Consider the following 23,377-nt stretch of genomic DNA (forward strand, 5'->3'; position numbering starts at 1 on the left):
AAACAGTTTCGGTGCATAACGACCCGCACAGACTTGTCCGGGCAAGTACCGACACGTCAGTTTCCCCCCAACCCCACCTACCCCATCTGGCTAGCTTAACCTGACCAATCCTCACCCTGAGCGTAATTTAAAATTAACCAATCATCCCCCTGTAACCACGCATCTCGCTTCTGTAACCTCGCTTCTGCTGTCCATAAAAAGAGGGTGCTTTCAAGCACTCGGCGCGCAAGTCTCCCGATAGACTTTGTCGCCCCGGGTACCCGTGTAACCGGTTCTCAGACACTTGACTCGAACCTTGTGGATCTCGTGGTTAAGTGCACCTGGGAGCCGAGGCATGCCCGAATAAACCTCTTGCTGATTGCATCCGCACAAGTGGTCTCGTTGTTCCTTGGGGAAGGGTCTCTTCTGATTGAAGGACACCCCAAGTCTTCGGGGGTCTTTCATGTGGGGGCTCGTCCGGGATAGAGACCCCCACCCAGGGACCACCGACCCATTTTCGGGAGGTAAGCTGGCCAGCGTCTGTGTATTGTCTGAGTGTTGTCTGTGTGCTGTCTGAAGTCTTGTGTGGCCAATTTCTGTGCGCTTGCGAATCTGGTGAGTTCGGCCGTTCTCGTCTGTATCAGGCGGACCCGTGGAGGAGCTGACGAGCTCGTACTCCCGACCGCGGTCCCCAGGAGACGTCTTGGGGGCTTCTGGGAGCCTGAAAAAGTGGCTCATCGGAGGGCCTGAAAAAGTGGCCCATCTGGAACCCGGTCCTTTTGGACGCGTGGTTCATCAGGGGAGACGAGAGATCCGGACTCTCAATAAAGTCTCCATCAGGTTTTGCTTTCAGTTTGTTAGCAAAAACGCGCAGCGAAGCTAAATGTTCTAAGTGTTGTCAGTATTGTTTTTGTGTTTGTTAAAATTTAAGCATGGGACAGACTGTCACAACCCCCCCTTAGCCTTACTTTACAGCACTGGAAGGACAGCCTGAGCCTAGATTGTCAGGTTTTAGGAACTTGCTTGTTTGTCAATTATGAAATTGCCACTGACCACCTGTGAGTGGCCCCAGTTAGATTTCAGCCTTGGGCCTTGGCTCAGGGGGTCTGAGCGTGGGGGAGAACCTGCCAGTCTGAGGGGACGGCCGCTAGGGATTTTTCTTTTCCCTTGCCCCAGATGACTGGGAATTCTCCTCCGCCTTGGAAGGCCCCTGGGTCAACGTCTGCGGGGAAAAAAAAAGAAAAAAAAAAGAAAAAAATCCTCCGGAGGTAAATAGGGGGTTTGAGCCCCCTGGTAAGTGAATGGTGGTGAAATGTCGCCCCATTCACTGAGACTTGATTTTGTCTTTGTGGCCACTTGGTTGTATTGTTAACTTTAGTATGTGTTTGTTTTATGTTTTCTGGGGTAGGAAAGTTCTGGGTGAGTGTGACAGGCTCAATCAGCAGCCTCTGGATTCAGCTTCCTGAGTGAGAACAGCACAGAGTTCCAGTAGGGATAAACGGGGGCTCATTAGTCCCCAACTCAGCCTTCAGTTCTTGTCTAGTTCTGTTTTAGAATTGGTACCAGTTTTAAATGTGGATCCTTGGTTTTTGTGTTTATCTGTGTTTTTGTTATTTATTTAAACATCTCTGGGGGAATAAAAGTTCCAGCTGGGCTGGGTCACAGACCTGCTACGCCCACCCTCCCTGTGAGGCATGGAAGGTTACTGGGCTAGTTTGGTTCCCTTCAAGCCTCAGGCTGCATTTTCTCCTTGTGCAGGCTGCTAGCAGGGAGGGTGTAAAAGGCTGTGTGTCTGGTTTGGACTTTTTCAACTAGTCCTGACAATGTAAAAATCTGGCCGGTTTAGTTTTAGGTGACCCCCTCCCCCAGCCCTCCTCCTCCTACAGAAGGGATTCAAAAGACTGATTAGTGAATTGCCTTGCTAGATAAGCAAGCTCTGGGAAAATAAAGCCCAACAAAGGTACCTAGTTAAAAAGAAATACTGTCTTAAATTTTTGTTTAAGAACTTTAAAAGGTGTACGTACGACTGATTTTGATTTTTGCGCGCTTTAAGATCTGTGTGAGTGCTTTGTGTGTGTCTGTGAACATGTTCAAAGATAAGAATTGTCAGCATGCTGTAACAATTGGGTGAGTTTAAATTTAAAATTCAAAAGGTTATGAGGTTTGGACATTACCAAAGATTTTAAAAAAAAATCTTCACATTGTTTTAAATGGCTTTGTAAAGATTCTTTAACTTGCAAATTAGAAAATCTGGTATTTTAAAAGACTAATGTTTTAAAATGCATAAGACTGTTTATACTGTAATCAAATTATCTGGCTTAACAAAAATGCATTGGCAGTTTGAGATCTAATTCCCTTGGCTAAAATTTGGAGATAAATATTAAAAATTTAAATGTAAAGGTTAGTTTAACACTGTCAAAGATGTTACCTGTTCTGTCTGTCTAAAACTGTATTTCATTCGAGAACCAAGAGAAGAGATGGAGAAAAGAAACCAACAGAAGACCTATCTTTAGGGGTAAGGGGTGAACAAGCAGAAGTGCAGTTCAGCTGGCCATGCATGGTGGGACAGGCCCTGGGAAGAGTCCACGCAGGGTGAAAGAGGGTAAGCTGGCACAAACGCAGTTCATCTAACCCTAAAGAGTCAGATTGGGTGTGCCCATTCCATAGAAGGGGCCGAACGGCCCATCTTCGTTCTCTCTTTTCTCTGCAGTCAGACACTGAAAACATGATGGTTAAAATAAGTGATGTGATGACCTGATTAGTATTGCTAAAACTTCCCCTTGGATGTGTTAACATTAAAATTAGAAAGGCCTTAAAAAGAGGGCCAAAAGGTTATTTGTATAATGTGGCTTACTTTCAATTATGTTCTACAATTAGGATGTTTTTAAAAGTTATAGAGGTGTTAAGTCTAGCCTCGTGGTATAATGATGGTGACTGTAATTTTTGGCATTAAGGAAAAATTGTCATTTAAATTTAAAAATCTTAATGTGTGTCTGCTTTAAAACAAGCAACCAAGAGGCAATGAGTGACACTTGGCCTCAAGATTTCAAGGGATCTTTTCAAAACGCAAATGAAAACTAAAGTATGAAATATTAAAGGTGATTAATAAGAGGCTTTTAAAAAAAAATTAATTAAAAAATGGATTTTTGGATATAAAGTTTAAATGTAAAATTGTTCTTGACATTGGCCTCAATGTACACAAAGGAAAAATTAAGATTATCAAAAGAATTGCTATTCTAGTTTGCTCTTATAGGTTTTTTTAAGTTTCCAGCAAGCCCAGAGCAAAGCACAGAGTATTCTTACAAGTTTGTCAGATGTAACTTTGACTCTTAATAAGTTTCAGGTAAGAGCATGCTTAAAAGCTACTTCTATGTTGACCACCTTGTTGCCTTTAATTGGAGTAAAGTGGCCTTTCATAAGACGCATTGATCTGCAAACTGGTTCGAAGCCAGCCCGGGCAGACAAAGGTCCCTGTGAGACTGTCACCTCTCTTCAGCCAGCAGAGTACTAGCCCTGGACTAAAGAGTCAGGGGACAGTACTCAAGCGCCAAGCTCAAGACTCATAGTGGCAGAGTACTAGCCCTGGACTGAAGAGTTAGGGGACAGCATTCAAGCCCTGAGTCTGGGACTCAAAGTGGCAGAGTGCTAGCCTTGAGCTGTAGAGCTGAGGGACAGTGCTCAGGCCCTGAGTTCGAGTCCAGCAACCAGCTAAAGGGAAATGCCAATGAGGCATTTATCCCAATGTGGAGAAGACACTCCTGGGACAAAAGCAATGGAGAAGCATCCAGAGGCAGTAAGCCACTGCTTGGATGGCAGAAATGTCAGATCCTAGTGTCATTTGTGCGTGGCCTTTCAAAACTGGTCAGAGCCGGGAGGTCATAGGAAGATAGTTTGGAAGCATGCCTAATGTTCATGACTACCTTGTAAGAGACAGGAACTTGCCAATCCTCTATGATAGTAAAAAGCTAATGTTATAAAATGTGGGGGATAGTTTAAATCTCAACCCCTTTATGTGCCAAAAAGCTTTAATTGATTGGCTGACACTAGTTACATGAAGTTCATTTGCTCAGGAAAAAGTTTGCAAACCTGAGTGTGTTTCTATTGATATCTGTCTAAAGGCCTGCAAAGGTAACTTAGGCATCTTAGGCATTGTTGAGATCACATTCCTAAGCCATCTAGGAAGATGCTTTTGCAAACCAGAGTGCTGAACAAGCTACACTGCTGTAACTGGAGAAAAGGTCTGTGCAGTTGTCAAATGTTAAATATTGTTCTTAATGACATCTAACCCTGATGGCCTCTTTGTAAAATAGGCTAAGGTTATAGGTTCCTGGCTAGGTAAGATCAACGCCCCTGAAGTCAGCTTGAAGAAGTTACAGAAGATGGATCTTCGCCCTTCTACCCCCATTTTAAGATCAAGGGTCCAGAGTCAGTTTTGAAAAAAATGAGGCAAAATAGATAAAATAATTCTTTTAAAGGCATAAAAAATAGGGCTAACAGTTGTTGATATGCAAGGTGTGGAGACTGCATCTGTTAGAGATGGTTACAAGACTAAGCCTTCTGAGCCTTCTGTGTCTATTTACAAAAATATCTGGTTAGTAAAAATGTTGTGATTTTGGTAAATTGTCCTGGGCTATTGTTTAAAGATCTTAAAAACCAGCAGGATCAAAGCCTGCCAAGCCTATGCAATGTATCCTTAACCAGTCTGTGTAGGAATTTACAGCCCAGCATGAGGTGTGACAGTCCCTTGGAGCCACTGAGAGATCCTGCTGCTGCTGCTGCTGCATACCCTAATGGTTAAAGTTCAACGACTGCCTGACAGTCACCTGGAGAAACTCCTGCCTAAAGATTCCATCACCTCAGTCCGCTTCCTGGTTGACTGCTGCTAAATCTACGATCTTGTCGGACATTCTTTTGGGTGATATCCAAAAACCCTCTCTTCCCACAGTGAATATTGGGGACAAGGATATCATTGGCTTACTTGTCTTAGGCACTTCAGTGCATAGTGACTGGAAATCCACTCTATGGTCACAGCCTAGTTTGGCTCTGGTATGGTAATAACCTGAGTGTGTTATCAATGGAGGTAATACTCTTAGCCTTAAAATCTAGCAAGCTTCTACATCACAGTGGTGCCTTAAGGCTGTTCTAAGATAAAGGTTCCGCAAGCAAAAGGAAAATTGTGCAGTTTTAAACTACAGCTACAAAGATGCTCAGGGATTGTAAAGAAAGAGGGTGGTAAAGAAAGCCTTGGAAAAGGGATTGTAAAGAAGGTAGTAAAGAAAGCCTTGGGAAAGGAATTGGGGAAAAAATTGATATCCACTTTGGATAAGAAAGGATTTGAAAAGTAAGAATTGTCTTTAAAGAAGACAAACCTCAGAAAGTTTAAGTATGTAGCAAATGGTATGAGTATGTCTTAAAATTGGAGCTTACAAGTACAGCTGGTACAAAGGATCATGGAACAAGTCCCCATGGTTCGCTACCCTGTTATCCTCCCTAATGGGACCACTAATACTATTAATGCTAATTCTTACCTTAGGTCCCTGCATTATAAATCGCCTGATACAATTTGTAAAAGACCGACTATCGGTCGTACAGGCCCTAGTACTAACCCAACAATATCATCAGCTTAAATTAACGGAGGAAACGTCGGGTGAATGAAGGATTTCATTCAGGCAAAAGGAAATGGGGGAATGAAAGACCCCAGCCCGTGCTTGCCCACTAGGTACCCCAAGAAAGTTGCTGCCCCTTACCCTGCATACCTAAGGGGGTGGTGGGGCAGGATAAGTGCAGGCCGCTAACCAGGAAACGAAACCTCGAGCCTCTGAGTCACCGCCTGCAGACCCTAGCCTGACCCTAGTACATGCCTTAAAGCCAGACATTCCTAGAAAATAGCCGACCCACCTGTCCCTTCCTGTAAAACTTAACCCTAATGGCAGGGTAGGGCAGGATGTAATAAATCACTTGTCAAAATTAGGGAACAAACAGTTTCGGTGCATAACGACCCGCACAGACTTGTCCGGGCAAGTACCGACACGTCAGTTTCCCCCCAACCCCACCTACCCCATCTGGCTAGCTTAACCTGACCAATCCTCACCCTGAGCGTAATTTAAAATTAACCAATCATCCCCCTGTAACCACGCATCTCGCTTCTGTAACCTCGCTTCTGCTGTCCATAAAAAGAGGGTGCTTTCAAGCACTCGGCGCGCAAGTCTCCCGATAGACTTTGTCGCCCCGGGTACCCGTGTAACCGGTTCTCAGACACTTGACTCGAACCTTGTGGATCTCGTGGTTAAGTGCACCTGGGAGCCGAGGCATGCCCGAATAAACCTCTTGCTGATTGCATCCGCACAAGTGGTCTCGTTGTTCCTTGGGGAAGGGTCTCTTCTGATTGAAGGACACCCCAAGTCTTCGGGGGTCTTTCATTAGGTATTATAATACTACTGACTATTCATGTGTGCAAAGCACATTGGCATTCGTTAGCTTTTGATTCATTCTCTCCTGTGGCTCTCAACACATATGTCTGTACCTCTCTCTCCCCTCCCTTTCTTTTTTATCAGTGCAGTTTCAAATTTTGCTGCCAGGGGGAAGCAGAGAGCTTTTCACGCAGCAACAGAAATACAAACTCAGTTTTTTAGTTACGGATGGGAACCTGAAAGATTTTCAATATTTGGATCAATGATCATTCACTGGACCAGCTCAGCATCATCTTCCAAGCTATTGGAGAACCATTAGGGATGGATCGAACCTGTGTAGACCCCTGTGTTTGAATTCAGGGAACTACTCAGCATGGTTCTGACTCACACAGGCATTGCCAAGATGCACAAGCAGTCTGGTCACTCTAACTTTGTGCATCTCTCTGTTAGCTTGTGGTAGTAAAAGAGCATGAGAATGATCATGTGTTGGCTTACTGGGATCATATTTTTGCCCTGATGAGTTAAGGACAATTTTATTCTACTTATATTGAGCTGGATACCAGTGGCTCATGCCTATAATCGTAGCTACTCAGGAGGCTGAGAACTGAGGATCACAGTTCAAAGCCTTTTTCCCAGGTAGGAAAGTCTGTGGGACTCTAATCTTCAGTTAAGTACCAGAAAGCTGGAAGCTGGAAGTGGGTTGTGGTTCAAGCAGTAGAGTACTAGCCGTGAGGAAAAACAAACAAAAAAAAGCTCAAGGACAGAGCCCAGTACCTGAGTTCAGGGCCGGGGACTCACACAACAATGACAAAATAACCCACATTGATTGGTCTGTCAACTGTCATGTGGGTGCTGGAAGTTCGGAGATGGAAAAGGCTCCCTCCATGCTCTTGTGGCACCCATGGATAATAAGGGAGATGGACAGGTCATTACAATAAAAAGTTGTCCTGTAGTAGGACATGTGGAAACATATGAAAGGGATATCTTTTATATCTGATTATCAGAAACCAAAAAGGCTTCCCAATGGAGTCTAGGATGGAGAGGAGGGTTAAATGTAAGAAGGGAAAAGAGGATTCCTGCAATTAGAAACAGGATGAACTAAGACAGGGAACTAGAGACAATGTTTCCTATCTTAATTATTTTCCCTGCCTCTCCTGGTTTTAGAGCTGGAAGAACAAGTATCTTTTTACAAGACTTCTTCCTAGAGGTCCCTCTAGTGGACCAGACTGAAGAGAAAAGGAGAAGGTCCAGACTGCAAAGTAGGGGCCTTTCTCTGAGGGCCTCCCTTTGTAAGAAGTATAAAATGGCATTTGTACTTGTATGACAAAGCCCTGAAAATGAGAAGTCATTCAGAGTTTTTCATAACGTTGGAACTGATACTTAAATCAGGATATGGATTGTTTAATCTTTCTTTTAGGTGATTTTTGATGATTTCCTAAAAGTGCTGGTTTTTGGAGGCAAAGAACCTTGAGTCATAGCCATCCTAAAATATGATTTAAATGGTCTACTTCTAGTCACACTAATAAGCATTTGAAAGCTTATTAGCCTTGCATCAGGTTAGTAACTACCTGAACCTAGAAAGGATAATAGCAACTTTTTCTCTATTGGTAATGATGCAAAGCATTTAGTATGGTTCCTGATGTATTAACTGTGGCTGTTATTACCATTAATTTTAATATCGTGCTAGTGTTAGGATTCATATTTGTATTGATTTTAGCATAAGCATTATTATTGATGTTAATATTGGGCTTAGTATTACAAGCCAATCAAAACTTTGATCCAGCCAAAAGAAATCAAGGTTAGAGTATTGGCAGAGAAATCTATGTATAACATCAGCTCACTTCCCTGGGAAATGTTAGTTTGAGTTAAACTTTCTCATCAATCCTTGTTATTGTCTTTCCTACTGGAAGCCTGAAAAATGAAAAGAAAGTATAGGAAGCAATGATCGGAGTGTTATAGTGGCCCGAAATCTGTTGGGTGGTTCCCAATCGCCTGCACTGGATGCCAGCCTGCCATTGGTCTTGTCTCCTGCCACACTGTCCAGCCAGTGTGCAGTTCCATTTCAGCTTGAGACCAAGTTCACTAAGTGAGGACTGCTCGCTGTATGGCTTTCGGCACTTCCTAGGAGAAGCCAGCAGGGAGTAAGAAGACTCTTTGCAGGAGTGTGGAGGCAGTTGTAATCTTGCTAGAGGCTGATCCTACCAACTGTTTTGGAGTGTAGGTCACATGACAGGGTTTGTCTCTTTATATCCAAGAAAGGCGGCTTCTATTATCTAAGGGCAATCATCCTGAGTTGTGTGCTACTTATAAGCCTTGCACTGATTGGAGTGAATTTGCTGTTGCTTCAACTATCAACCCCTCTGATCACATTTCCTTTTTCCCTCTGTACCACTTTAGTGAGACCCTGTTTCAAATTGGGAAGTTTTATTTCTGCTCCAACAGAACACAGTTAACACCCATAGTTGGGATTGTTATGTATCCTTAGCTGTGTACATGTGTAACTCACCTAGAAGTGTTATGGGCTTTCCAAGGACAAAACTATTCTTTCAATTTATTTCTTCAGCATACATTACAGAATGATGAGGAAAGGTATAAGTTACTTAAATGTTTGATGTTTTTACAATAAACAGGGAGCAGACAATGTGTTGTCTTTTTCACTTGAACATAATAGTTTATTTTATTCGTGGGGTGTGTGTGTGTGTGTGTGTGTGTGTGTGTGTGTGTGTGTGTGTGTATGCCATCACTAGAGCTTGAACTAAGGGCCTTATGCTGTTAAATAGTTTTTTCCACTGAATTCTAGCACTCTACTGTTTGAGCCTCTTGATTGAAGGTAAGAGCACCATGGAATTTCCTGCTCAGCTGGCTTTGAACTGTGATATTCAGATCGCAGCCTTCTGAGTAGCTAGGTTATAGGCATGAACCACCAGTGCCTGACTTTTATAAATGAAATCACATCTTGTAACCAAACTAGTTTTGTACCTTAAAAAACATTTAATTCCTTAATTAAAAGTTAATTTATAAGTTTTTTCAACAAATAATTATTGAGATTACAATAGTAGGTGCTTAGAAAAATGAGCAACTTACTGTGGTTCCAGATTGCACAAGAACATATTGTCCAGTAGAAAACATAAAGACACAATCATATAGTACAAGAGTTGTTGTAATTGGGTGGTATGCTATTGGCTCCTACCTGTAATTATAGCTATTCAGGATGCTGAGATCCAAATGATTGTGGTTTACCCAGCCTGGGCAGAAATGTCTGGGAACAAGGTGAATATAATTATCATTTCTGAACCATTTTACTTAAAAAATGGTTAAGGTAGAAAAAATTTATTTAATGTGTATTTTATCCCAAGTTATATAAGAAGCTTTAAATGGGAAGCTATTGTTTGTTTCCATTTATTCCATAATAATTGAACTACCAAAAAAAACCTGAGCAAGTAGAATTCAGAAGGAACTGGGGCTTAATTCATGTAGTGCATTGGAGGCAGCTTACATCAGGATAATGAAGCTTTGACTCTGCCTCAGGTGCAGTGGGAACCACAGTATGTGTGTAGAACACTTTGTCAGTGCACAGTTTAGAAAGTCTCATAGTGCATTGCCGGGTAGGAACATGAAGGGAAGTCTAAAAGGGAGTTGGTACAGTTAGTCTAACTGTGACTAGCTGAGAGCTGATGGGATCCTGAATGTGGACAGGGAAGGTAGTGGGAGCTGGGAAGGTAAGGAAGAACTACACTCAGGGCTCATTTAGCATAGAAGCCAGGAAGACTTTGTGATTTACTGAATTGGCAGATGGTAGGGGGTGAAAGAGAGGATAGCATCTAATTGACTTCTACATTTTTGGCTCAGCTAATTACATAGAGAGTAGTGTTTCTGCAAGAAAGAAAACTAGTAAAGAGGTGTAATGTGGGTATAGATGGGTTCTAAGCCCAGACACTAAGATGGTCTTCTGTTTGGCATTATTTCACTCCTAATGAAAGCATAAATGATCAAGAATAAATGCAAAATATTAATCCCTATTACTCAGGCACATTCATTTCTAGAAGGATGTTTGAAGTTTATAGAAGTGCTCTGGCCTAATTTTATTTGTATTCTTTGTGATGTTATTGTCAATTCAGTTATCAGACTTAGGCTTCATCTGCTTATGGAGATAGAAAGGGGCTCATGGGTGGAAAGAGGATTTAGATTCAAAAGATTTAGACAGTCCCAGATCTGATGTCGAATAGTCAGGTGACCTTGGATACATGCTTTAATTGCTCTGAAAGTCAATGTTGTCACAGGTAAAAAGGAACATCATAGCTGAGTGGTAGTAACGGAGGTAGAAAGTGAAGAGTCCTTCATAAACTCTGTTGTGACATTGCTAAATATGACTTTTGCTTTGAGATTAAGACTGCATTGTACATTCGTTGGAAAATACAAGTACTGATAAATAATCCACTTCTAAGAAGGAGTGAACATCAAATTAAATTACAAACCCTGGGTGGTCTTGTTACTGTCACTGAGAACTGATGTTCACAAAAACCTGTTTTTCATCTAAAAGATGAGTGAATAGCTTTGTAATGAAGACATGTTCCGATAACCTGTTGGTGTTAACATAATGGGGCTCTAGAAAAGTATTATACATGACAGTTAAAGCTGAGATGGTGCTACGATAATATTTCGATACCTATGGGGGACCAAGGCTAACTAGCATTTTATTAGCAAGATCACGGGTGAGGCAGGGTGTAAACCTTTCAGTAATGGGGACTCTAGAGGGACACCTCCAAAGGTAAAGGGAAGGGACACAGAGAGACAGAGAAAGAGGACCCAGCCATAGACGCCCAGGCTAAGGCTGAAGATGGAGACTGAGCCTTCGATCAAAGATGAATGTCCTCATCAGTTCTTGTCTTTGTCCTTCTTCCCTCCTTGATAAGCCCCTAAGATCTGCCTGAAAGGCTCAAACCATGGCCTTTGCCAGCGTGTGTGTGAGGACTCAGGTTTCTCCTATCTGTATAGACGTGTAGCTGCTTTTTCTATTAAGATGGTTAAGAGCAGAGAAAAAGAAAACTATGAGAAAACATTGTCTCTTTCTCTTCAGGGATCATGGAAGTAGAGCCATGTGGTTTATTTTGATTTTTGAAGCTCTATAAAAGGTAGTTTCATTCCTAAAATGGGCGATCTTTGGTCCTACAATCCAATGAGCCAAAATCAATATGCTTCATATGAAGTAAAAGAAGAGCGAATTGTCTTCCCTTTCAGGTTACCACAAATAATATGGATGGTGATTGTTTTCTTACTTTGGGGGAAACTTAAGGCTTTCACAAATCCTGAAACAAAATTAAGCTAACCTAGTGGGACCTATAAGAATTCCATTATCTAACACAATGCTTTTTCTTCTCTATCTGTAAGCTGAAATTTTTAGCATATGCTAGGCAATTATTGTTATTGGAAGACTTACTCCTCTCATTTAAGTACTTTTTCTCCCTTTTCATTTCCTTTCTCTTTTTCCCCTTGTACTGGTCCTTGAACACAGAGCCTTGACCTCTTGCTTGGCTTTTTAGCTCAAAGCTGGTTCTCTGCCACTTGAGCCACATCTTTACTTTGAGACTTTTGCTGGTTAATTGGAAATAGGAGTCACAGACTTTCTTGTTCAAGCTGGCTTTGAACCATGGCACTCAGATCTTAGGTTCCTGAGTTGCTAGGATTACAAGCAGGAGCCACCAGCTCAGGACTTCAGTAAATTTCCTTTGTCTCATTTATTATCCTACTCCTGTAGCTCATAAAATTGTCAGGCAAAACTTACTCATCTGCAGTGGTTAATATTGATCCAATTTTGTTCCTTCTTAACCTGGCTTATAGTGATCACCAAGTGTCTATGGTGAAGTTGGTTGGAGTTAACAATAGACACACCGTCTAAGCTGCAAAGAGGGTTAGAATGTTATGCTCAGACTTGAATCCTTTGCAAAGACTGATGACTTTCTTTTCCATTGTCTGGTTTTCTCCTAGAAGTATCGATATCAAGATGAGGATGCTCCACACGATCATTCCTTACCTCGGCTAACTCATGAAGTAAGAGGGCCAGAACTTGTGCATGTATCGGAAAAGAACCTATCTCAAATAGAAAATGTCCACGGATACGTTTTGCAGTCACACATTTCTCCTCTGAAGGTCAGTGAGCTTGCTCTTCAAATATTATAGCTGCTGATGGTTGTTGGTCTTCATTGCTGGTTGTTGGTCTTCATTGATGTGGTTCTTTAAAAATATAAGAGAGGCACGTCATTGCCTGCCAAAGGGTCTCTGTGAGTTGGAAGCCAACCTAGTATATCTGGGGCCTATTTTTATTGCAGTTGTCTGAATGTCTGGAAAATCCTTTTTGTTGTTGGGAATGGCTAAGGGAAGAGCCAAGAATGAAAAATGGAGAGGAAAATAATCCATTTACTTAGTTATTTTAAACTCAAGAGTATACCATAGTTTGGTTTGAAGGTTCTCAGTCCTTCTACATTCCTGGTCCCAGAAAAAAACAAAGGGAGCAAATATATCACAATCACCCTTAATGGTAGCTTTGCTGTCTAAATTGAAAAGGAAAATATGGGAGTTGACTTCTCAACACCAATTTTATCTGAGGAGAAATTGTTTACCAGATTTCTATTGAGTAATATACATATTTTTCTGTACTTTCTCTGTGTTTTAAATTTTTTAAACAATTTCTTGATCACAAGTATTTTGACAAGAAGGGAAAATTAAATGAAAATAAAATTTTTCCAGTTGCCTTTATCTTTTAATTTGTGCTTCAGATAAAACTCTTATAAATGCTAATTAAATTATTAAAAGATAAACAGAAATAGATATAAGACTTATTTTAAGGGAATTGAAATAAGAAAATAAAATCCTGACATTTAATACCTTTACTGTTATAAAGAAAATTTTCTTTCATTATCCAGAACACTTATTTTCCTGATATTCCATGTAACTGTAACACAAGAAAATACATGCGTCTACACAACTGTCTCTAAGATTTTCTAGGATCTTTGGATGGTGGCTAATAAAGTAGAAGAAAATTTAAATTATACTTAGGATAGCTCTGAATTTTGGTGCAGTTTAAGAGTCTCACGCTCTATCGTTGTTAGCTAGGTTCTGCTCATTTTGGTTCATGTTAAATATTCCGATATCCTAAGAACCTATCAATTACCATTCCTACTAGTTGATTGTACTATCAATAAATTACAATTGTTACATCCTAATAAATATGACATGATATATAAAAGATGTAAACATCCTTCTGGTACTTCTTGTGCATTTTTCCAGAGTTGCTTTGAAAATGATTTGTTATTAGTAGAAATAAATCTATTTAATGTAGAGGAGAAAAGATGAAGGGTTGGGACACATAGAACATGCCTTTCTACTTCAAGAGACAATGACAGAGCTGTCATGTAGATGGTTGGTACACTGTGCCTTTCTGACAAGACCATACTTTTGAGATGATCATAAAACCATCCTTTCTCACAGGGTTAAACCCCTTGGGGATAGAATACTTCTTGTCTCCAGAATCCTCCAAGGCCCATGAGGACTTGGCAAGGGTTCCTTTGGCAGGAAAGAAAACTGAATTGACTCTAAGGTTTGAGCTCTTAGTAACAACGATTATATTCATTTCAGATGGCAGTTTTTCTTCTGCAGGGACCTGTTGTCTCTGCCGTCTGGGCTCACCATGATAAATAGACAGTGCTGGGAGATGGGGCTGGTCTTAATGAGTGCTTATATTTCAGTTTTATTCTAACTGGTGGGAAGGCTCCTTCGACCACTAAACACTTCTAGGGAACCTCCCTTCTTCCCTTTCTCTCAATTTGTCTTTTCCCTTTCCTGTCTAATCAGCAACCTTGGAGGCTTTATGCTGCATAGGATAATCAATACTGTTCCAATCAAAATGATGATGTTGATGATGATGATGATAGCTTTAAGAACTCTTCATTGTCTATATTAAATCTTCAGCATCTACATGACAATGATCTAAATACAAGATTGGGTGATTATACCCTCATGTTCTAGGCTCTTTCAATACTTCATTTGGAAAATGTCTATTAATTAGAGAGTTAAGGGGGTTGCTTTTTCTGAAGATCAGGTCTCCTATGTTTTTCCCATTTCCTTTTATTCCTTGCATTCCAGGAACCCCAAAGTTGCTTATCTTCAACTTCAGTGGTTTTCCTTAGCGTTAGTTTTGTTAGTTTTGTTTTCTTTATTTTCCTTTTAACTTATCTACTCTTTTTTGTTTGTTTGTTTGTTTTGCCAGTCTTGGAGCTTGAACTCTGGAAGTGAGTGTTAGCTCAAGGCTAACACTCTACCACTTGAGCTACAACACCACTTCTTGTTTTTTCTGTGATTAATTGGAGATAAGAGTCTCACCAGCTCTCTTGCCCAGGCTGGCTTTGACCTGTGATCCTCAGATCTCAGACTCCTGAGTAGCTAAGATTACAGTCCTGAGCCACTGGTGCCCAGCTATTCTGTTCTTTTTGAAGGTGTGGTTGAAGGCATTTTTGTAGTGGTATTGTTTTTAATTGAGACACTACTTTTAAAAATACACATGAATGACTGAGACCCCCTGATGTGTTTCACCTAGGTTAACATTGGTTTGCATTCCCCTCTGAACCTGCCAGTTCTTCCTGCAGCCCCAGGTATTCTGAAGAGGAAGGAAAGGAAGTTCATCTGGGGATCCTGCAGCAAGGGCAGGAGGCAGCTATTTTGGGACCAGTCCTTTCTCCTCATGACTCTCTAAGAGGTGTTATTTGTATTAAATAAGATGTGCTTTTAGATCTTCTTAAGGAAGAGACTCTGTGTACCTTTCTTCTATCAGCAATCAGGATAGGGATAAATGTGTACATTTTTTTTTCCTCCCAGGAGAGGTAAAGGCCCTGTTTTATAATGTTTGCCACTTTTTTCTGATATCAATACATCCCTTATGGTTAATTTCAGGCTCCCAACTTAAAGCTACAGAGATGACTTGGAAACTGAGGCACAAAATGTTTTCACAGCTAGTACAAGCTAGCTTCAGCTGGCATTGCAGCACCAAATTCAAACACATATTTTAATAGCAATGGGATACATTTCTTAATCAAGTTAAGGGTTATTGTATTATTACAGTTCAAGTGTTTGTAATACTTCCCTTGATTAAAGCTTAGTGTGTTATTAATAGAATCAGGGAAATGCAAAGAAAATTCAAACTCTCAATTAAGAATGCAATTCTTTTCCAACTTTTTGCTTCCTTTGATCTGTCTAGAGTTCTCAGGTTAAGTATTAAAAGGAATAAGAAGGAAAACATATAACCAGATAATGTCCCTCGAATCCTACAATGTGGCTCTTAGGTGTTAATTGGGAATTTACATATGGCATGCTTAAATACAGTGTGAGATTGGTGGGTAGGAGTTTAAGTATTGGAACTGAGCAAACTCTGATCATTAGCTGAGTGATCTCGTTGCAGGTTTGAGATCATTTCTTCCATCTTCCTGTATTACTTGAAGCCTCCATTCTCAGATTCATCTGTCTTCGGTGCCCACCAGCTGCCTGCATGATAAATGGGCTGGCTTAGCCTGTTTTCATTAGCAGGCCTGGACCAGGGTGAAGAATGAGTTGGGAAGGAGAAATGCAATTTAGTAGTGAATTCAAGGGAATTTGTTTTCCTTGCCACAAGATAGGGATGGTTTCTCTTCAGGCGCTAACTCGAATCTTCTATGAAATATTGGTCTGTAGTAAAGCATGAGGATTTTTCTTTTTAGTTTAGGTCTGTCTAATATACATTATTACCTACTATGTATCTTAGGTTATGGACAGACAAAGAAGATAGAACATGATTTAAATATTCATGTCACTATCCTGAGCAACTGGAGTTATGGTTATAATTACATACCACTTATTCTTGCTGTGTCAGAATTCAAAATGTGTGTGTGTGTGTGTGTGTGTGTGTGTGTGTGTGTGTTGGTACTGGAGCTTGAACTGAAGGCCTGACACTGTTTCGTGGCTTCTTTCCTTAAAGCAGAAGCTCTACCACTTGAGCCACAGCTATACTTTCAGCTTTGTGGTGGTTAGAGATCAGTCTCACAGACTTTCCTGCTTAGGTTGGCATCAAACTGTAATCCTTAGAGCTCAGCCTTCTGAGAGCTAAGAGTACAGATATGAGCCACCATGGTCTTACTTAAAAATTGCTAAGTTTTAAATTCTGCAAAACCACAGCTACCCAGCAGAGCACTGTATTCAGAGAAATTTTAGAGAGAAGAAGAAAGGAGGAGAATAAAGAAGGAAAGGAAGATGGTGAGAGGGAGAAGAGAGAGAGAGAGAGAGAGAGAGAGAACTGTTATCCTCCTCTTCTTTACATCATAATGTTTGATACAGATTTTTATCCATTCTAAACTTCATAATTTAACACTGATTTACATACATCTGCATGTATGTAAAAATTTATGGTGTCCTATAATTAACATTAGCAGTATTTGCTAGGGAATATATTTTTAAAAATCTTACCTTAAAACTACCAGTGACTATTGACCGGAAAGTGAGAGTGACATTTTATAAATTGGTATAAATTTTTCTAACCAGATAAACATGATTGTCTGTTTTCTAATGTTAGCTGAGATTAGAAGAAACGGTTCTGAGAAGTGTTTGGGGATTTGAAAGTTAAAAAGGGTGAGGTGATATCTATGCCCTTATTGAGAGAGTAGACCTAAAAGGATTGCCATGTGAACTTTGTCTCATTATTTTCTTACTATCCATTCTATGACCTGCTCACAGTAAAGTATGTATTAGCTAACATTACTATAAAGCCTCTTCCCCCACAAAGCCTTCCCCAAATCCGCATAATCATAGCACTCCACAGTACATGCATTTACTCGTGTGATTAGCATTTTGAACTATGCCTTATTCTATTGGTCAAAATGGGATTTGCTGAACTATGTAATATGCTGACTTCTACATTTGCCATTTTACTTTCTCTGAGTCAATGTGTAAGCTACTAGGAATTGAAGTACACCTTATTTTTAATTTTGGTTTCTTTTCCTTTTTTTTACTTGTTTCTTGGTATTTGCAATGATGCCCAGACTAGCATTTCCCAGCCTTATATTTGGTGAGATTTTTTTTTTTTTTCTGCATTTTAAGGAAAATCAGGGGACAGGTCGGTAAATATGGTTTTTGCAAGGTTTAAAATACCTTAACTCATTGTAGGATTTCTTAGAACCTTTAATATGATAATATACAATTTAATCTCTAAGGCAGGGATATGGTTAGTGCAAAATATTTCCCAAATGTATTTGATCATGAGATCCTTTCTTTTGAGTAAAATTTTGTTTTAGTTTGGGAGATATTTTTTGAGAAAAATGCTGTCAGGTACATAGTAGAAAAGTGTATGATGTTTTATTCCAACCCTGAAATGAGAAGCAGCCAACTTCAAATACTGAACCAATTAGCTGAGTGAGCTTGCTCAAGTTACAATGTCCTTAGAGACATCTACTCATATTGAAATAGAGGAGCCCTGAGCAATAAAGTTCACATAGAGGGAATATAGAATACACAAAAGTGAGAGGTTTTTATATGGCTATTGATGGTTGTTATGAGGTGTAGCAAGTATTCTTATTATTCTAATGTCTAAACTGGAAACCTTGGGCCTATGTTTAGTATATGTTTCTCCATAGTCCTATTTATCTATGTGTTTCCATTCTCACCTCTCTTTTTGCGTACTATCCAAGTTTTTATTACCTCCAAGCTTCATGTAGGATGCTTATTGTAAAATGCCATGTACTCTGGAGCCAAGCAAATGCATGCATGAATTCTGACTTGGTAATTTCTCCCTGGGTAACCTTGAGGAAAGCATCTTGCATTTCTGAAACTGTTAATTTTAATATTAAAATCTCCCAATAGTGATTGATTTACTCGTTCAGTAAAACCTTTTCTGACCTACTAAATCCTGAGCGTCACTGTCATTCCTTGAGGATACAAAAGGAATGAGTCTTCACATTGCTGTCATACTGTGATTACATTCCCACGGTAGGAGTTAGAGACATATAGCACACCATGTTGTGTATACAATAAAGAAAGCGGCAAAGACGAGTTATTTAGTCCCAGGATCTGGATGTATAAGGGATAGATGTAATTGATTAGAGAATTTCAAGAGGAGTATTTTGATGTTGTTTTACTTTGAAGGCAATAAGAGATAAGGGAGGTGGAGTCTCCAGCAGTTGTGAGACTGTAGGAGAGAGTTCTGGGATTTACAGGTAGTTGACTAAAACAAAGGCATAAAACATGATTAAGGGTGTGGCGGGAGTGTGTAGTTTGTAGGGCCTGGAGGATAGGAGAAATCAGGTCCTGAAGGGTCTTACTTAGGGACTGCACTTCACCTTGTAGGTCATAAGGGCTGACTACAGAATTTGAAATAGAGAGTGTGAAGCAGCCTGATTTACACGTTAGAAAGTTATTCATGTTATAGAACACAGTTGAAGGAAAATAAGGAAAGAATGGTTTTAGAATCAAAGGCATCACATAAAATGCAAAAGCTAAGACTTGCTTTAAGGTAAAGCTAAGGTATTAGAGGTAGAATAAGGGGTTGATTAGAAAGCTTATCATCAGGACTTTAATACCTCAAATATAGAAGGAAGATGACAGATTGAGTTTAATTCTCAATGTTTATTTGATTGATTGGGCAGAGGAAGTATTAATACAATGAATGACAAATGCCTACAGAATAGCTGGCAAAGTAGCTCTCTGCTAAAGCACTTGTTGTAGCCTGTGTAAGGCCTGAGTTTCATTCCAGTGCGTGTGCGCATGCGTGTGTGCACACACCCACACACCCATACCCCCTCCTCTCCCCCCCCCCCCCACACACAATGCCTATAGACAAACAAACTTTAGAGCAGCAGAAAGCACATGGAGCGATTCTATTTAAGTTTGAGTAATTCAAGTAATTGGAACTTATCTTTTATCAAACTAGAAATGTTCAATGGGGAATTTAATATAGGAACTGAAGGAGATCTGACCTAGAAATGAGAACAGGGGATTCTTCAAGGTGTAGCAGCCATGACTATGGATGAGACTTCTCAAGAAAGATGAAAGAAATGCTGAGCCCTGCAGAGCAGGACCACTCCCACACATTAGGGGCTTTATGGAAAAGAAAGACCTACTAAGATCATGAAGCAATGAGTCATTTGCCAGAGTCAGACCTTCCTCCTACAATGTTTCTAGTTTCCTACCAGAGTTTTATCTATCTATCTATCTATCTATCTATCTATCTATCTATCTATCAATCAATAGATAGATATAATATGCATATATATGTTTGTATATATACATATATACGTATATATGTATACACACACACATATATGTATACATACATATATATATATATATATATATATATATATATATATATATCAAAGTGGAGTCCTATTCTATGTGAACAAGGATATGCAACCCCTTCCATAATTCCTCAGGTCATGTTGGCCATGTAATGGATGCTTTTTACTTGACTTGTTACAAGAAGACCTTCTAATAAAAGAAAAGCAAAATTTAAGAATAACAAGACAACAACAAAAATCCAGGTAGTGACATGGAATCCTAAATTGTTACAAGGGGGCTGGCTTCTAATTGAATAAAATAGTCTGATATTTTGTTTCTAAACATGATTTTTGAGACCACTAGAAAATGACTACACTGATTCTTGCTGTTTTAGAGTAGTAGTAATTTTCCAAAGCATAAAATCTGTTCACTTCTGTCTCTTGCCACTAGATGGTGGAAGTAGCTGAGCTGATGATTCTGGAAACATCTGGTATTGGAGAAAAACAAACAAACAAACAAATGGGGATTTGAGAGGCTAAATTGAGAAGTTCCTGGCTAATAATCACAAAAGAAAGGTTTGACCGAGATTTGCATAGTTGTGATAATACATTTTATTTGGGGCCCTGCCTTTGCTAGAAAAGGAAGTAGTGGAATGAAAAATGGCCTTGAAAGATAATGATCAAGAACCAAAGCTCCTGATGGAAATTCTATGTAATGAAACATTCTTTGCCTCGCTTATCTTTCATTGTAAATAGTAGCAACAGCATATTGCACATAGTCCTAACCATTTGGGCCTGACCTTGGAAAGTAAGAGGAAAATGGTGAGCATGGGACATTTTATAGCTTTTCACATTACAGTAATTCTCTCTAGAATGAAACCCACCTAGCTTTTGAAATACAAATTTGTGGAATGATGTCCACATTCCTTGTTTTTTGATTTTCAGTGATATTTTTCTAAGAAAGGTTAGGACATATACACATACATGTATACAATACATGTATACATACATACATAAATTGTGTGTGTGTGTGTGTGTGTGTGTGTGTATGTGTGTGTGTGTATGCTCCTAGAGTTTGCCCATCTAGAAAGGAGAACTATATTACTGTTTGTGATACTAGTGTTTCTGGTGCCTTAAAGTGCTACCTACATCACTCCTGTACCCTTTCTGTATTACAATGCAGCAATTACAGTTCTTTTGGTGAGCATATATTCAATCTTTTCTCCTTAGCAAAAACAGGCAGAAATGGTTTCAGACTTTACACAGTAGGTAGGTACAGGTTGACATAGATTGGATGAGGGAATATTTTAACTCTTTCCAGGTAACTCAGAAAAATAGCAGCATGCACAGCAGTGGAATGCAGGCAGCTTTAAGAATCTTGTGTATCTATCTTGTGGTTCGATCTTGGCTCTATTACTTTCTAGCTGTGTCAATTTACAGGTCTATTTCCTTCTCCTGTCTTGGAAATAATAGTATAGGATTCAAAAGGTTGCAGTACGGATTGGCTGAGATAAGGCATGGAAAATCTTTAGTAGTACTTGGACAAAAGGTACTCAGGAAATTGTAATTATTTTACATTTGAAAACAGAAGCAGTAGGGCTGGGAAGGTGGCTCAGTGGTAGAGTGCTTGCCTTGCAAGCATGAGGCCCTGGGTTCGATTCCTCCGCACCACATAAGCAGAAAGAAAAAAGCCAGAAGTGGTGCTGTGGCTCAAGTGGTAGAGCACTAGCCTTGAGCTGAAGAGCTAAGGGACAGCACCCAGGGCCAGAGTTCAGGCCCCACGACCAAACCCCCCCCCCCCCATAAAAACAGAAGAAGCGTATGTAGGCATGGCAAATCTGAATTTCAGATTACTGAACTATGAACTCTCAAGTTGATATCCATATTCTTGTTGTCTTTGAGAGAATGACTTTCCTTTAGACCACATTCCTGTCTCAGATAAGCAATTATATTCTACATAGCAGTCTGACATAAAATAAATACTACTTTTTCTAGGTAAAATGAGGTGTAAAAAAAAAGAATATAGAATGAGCTGGGGGCATAAGCTGGGTTTTAGATGGTCCAACTAATTTTATTATGGCATGAAGAAATGAAATTTCCATAGTAGCAATAGAAGATATTAGAGCACACAAATATACGTATATCTATGTTTGCATGTAAGATGACATGTACATGTATGTATATACATACATTCAAAATGAATATTTATATGAGTATATATGTATTTTGTTTGGTCAGTTATAGGGATTGAATTTAGGGCCTGTGTGCTGTCCCTGAGCTCTTCAGCTCAAGGCTAATGCTGTACTACTTTCAGCCACTGCTCCACTTCTGGTTTTTGAGTGGTTAATTGGAGATAAGAGTCTCACAGGGACTTTCCTGCCTGGGCTGGCTTTGAATTTAATCCTCAGATTTCAGCCTCCCTAGTAGCTAGGACTATGCATGTGAGCCACCAGCACCTGGCTATATATATGTATTAATATATATTTATTTTAATATCTCATATTAGAAATTTACCTATTATTATATATAAACAAATTGTATAATCTATTCTAATACATGGTATAGCCACAAATTATATAATATATACACATAAATTTGAAAGTAACTTGGAGGGAAACATTAATTTGGATATATAATTGCTAATATATTCATTTAGGATTTTTATTTCTTTAAAAATTTGTATTACTAGTTAGGTACCAGTGGCTCACACTTGTAAGTGCAGCTACTCAGGAGGCTGATATCTGAGGATTTTAGTTCCAAACCAGCCTAGGCAGACAAATCTGAAATATTCTTATCTCTGATTAATCAGAAAAATGACAGAAGTAGAATTGTTAAAGTGGTAGGGCATCCACTTTGCACAAAAGTTGAGCAAGAGCTGGAAACTTTGTATTCAATCCCTAGTAACAACACACACACCACACACACACACACACACACACACACACACACACACACACACACACACACATACACCCCTTAAAATTTTCATTACTTCGAAATTTTAAATACCATCATATCGTGGTAACACCTTTGTGTTTGGTAAGCACTGTTAATGACTATATTTAAGAATGGCTTAGTGGCACATGCCTGTATTCTCAGCCAAGGTGGAGTATTAAAGTCTTAAGGCTAAGTCAAAGGAGTGAGACTTCATCAGATAAACAAACTAAAAACAAAAGAACTAAGCTTAGGGCTGACGTGCTATGAGTAGCAGGTACAAGGCCCTTAGTTCATCCTGAAGTTCTACCAATAAATAAATAAATGAATAAATTTAACAAACATTGAATTCACACATTAAACTTTACTAAATTTTAGAAAATAGTACCATTAGCCCATGAAAGTGGGATCTGTTTTTCATCCAATGGCTAGCAACATATTTCTAACCTCCGCTAATCCTGAATATAGATCAAATGTATTTTTATAAATTATAACAGGTGAGGAGCAAGTGCTATAATTTTTTTGTTATTTAAAGCAATTATGTTTTAATCAGGGTTCTCTGACAGAGAGATTTCTGTTGAATCAACAGACAGTATTTGTTTGTATTTGTTTAACAAAACTTCTAGCTTCCTATGGGAAAGAAATATGAAACAGCTGCTAAAGTCTGAAATATAATTGCATGACTTTGGTCTTTGAATTCTCTCAGCTCATCTAGGTTTATGTTTAAATTTACCTTACCCACCCAGAACCACTGTCTAATGTTTGGAG

The 23,377-nt window shown here is 39.5% G+C and overlaps 1 protein-coding gene and 1 long non-coding RNA gene across 3 annotated transcripts in view; both read left to right on the forward strand.

Annotated features, from left to right (window-relative positions):
• Dlg2 (discs large MAGUK scaffold protein 2) overlaps positions 1–23,377 on the forward strand; it is a 2,085,086-nt gene that overhangs the window by 1,015,075 nt on the left and 1,046,634 nt on the right. The window contains exon 6 of one of the 2 annotated variants that reach the window (XM_042686455.1): positions 12,375–12,536. In XM_042686455.1, the coding sequence (XP_042542389.1) occupies positions 12,375–12,536 (162 nt within the window). The remainder of the gene's footprint in view (positions 1–12,374; positions 12,537–23,377) is intronic. The other variant, XM_042686483.1, reaches the window with a different exon arrangement.
• Positions 394–11,279, forward strand: LOC122113563. The gene is made up of 3 exons (XR_006148454.1): positions 394–521; positions 1,358–1,366; positions 11,269–11,279. It is a non-coding gene; the product is annotated as an uncharacterized LOC122113563 (long non-coding RNA).

Source organism: Dipodomys spectabilis, unplaced genomic scaffold (genome assembly GCF_019054845.1).
Source record: "Dipodomys spectabilis isolate Male_0828 unplaced genomic scaffold, ASM1905484v1 ptg000003l, whole genome shotgun sequence".
Taxonomy (NCBI): domain Eukaryota; kingdom Metazoa; phylum Chordata; class Mammalia; order Rodentia; family Heteromyidae; genus Dipodomys; species Dipodomys spectabilis.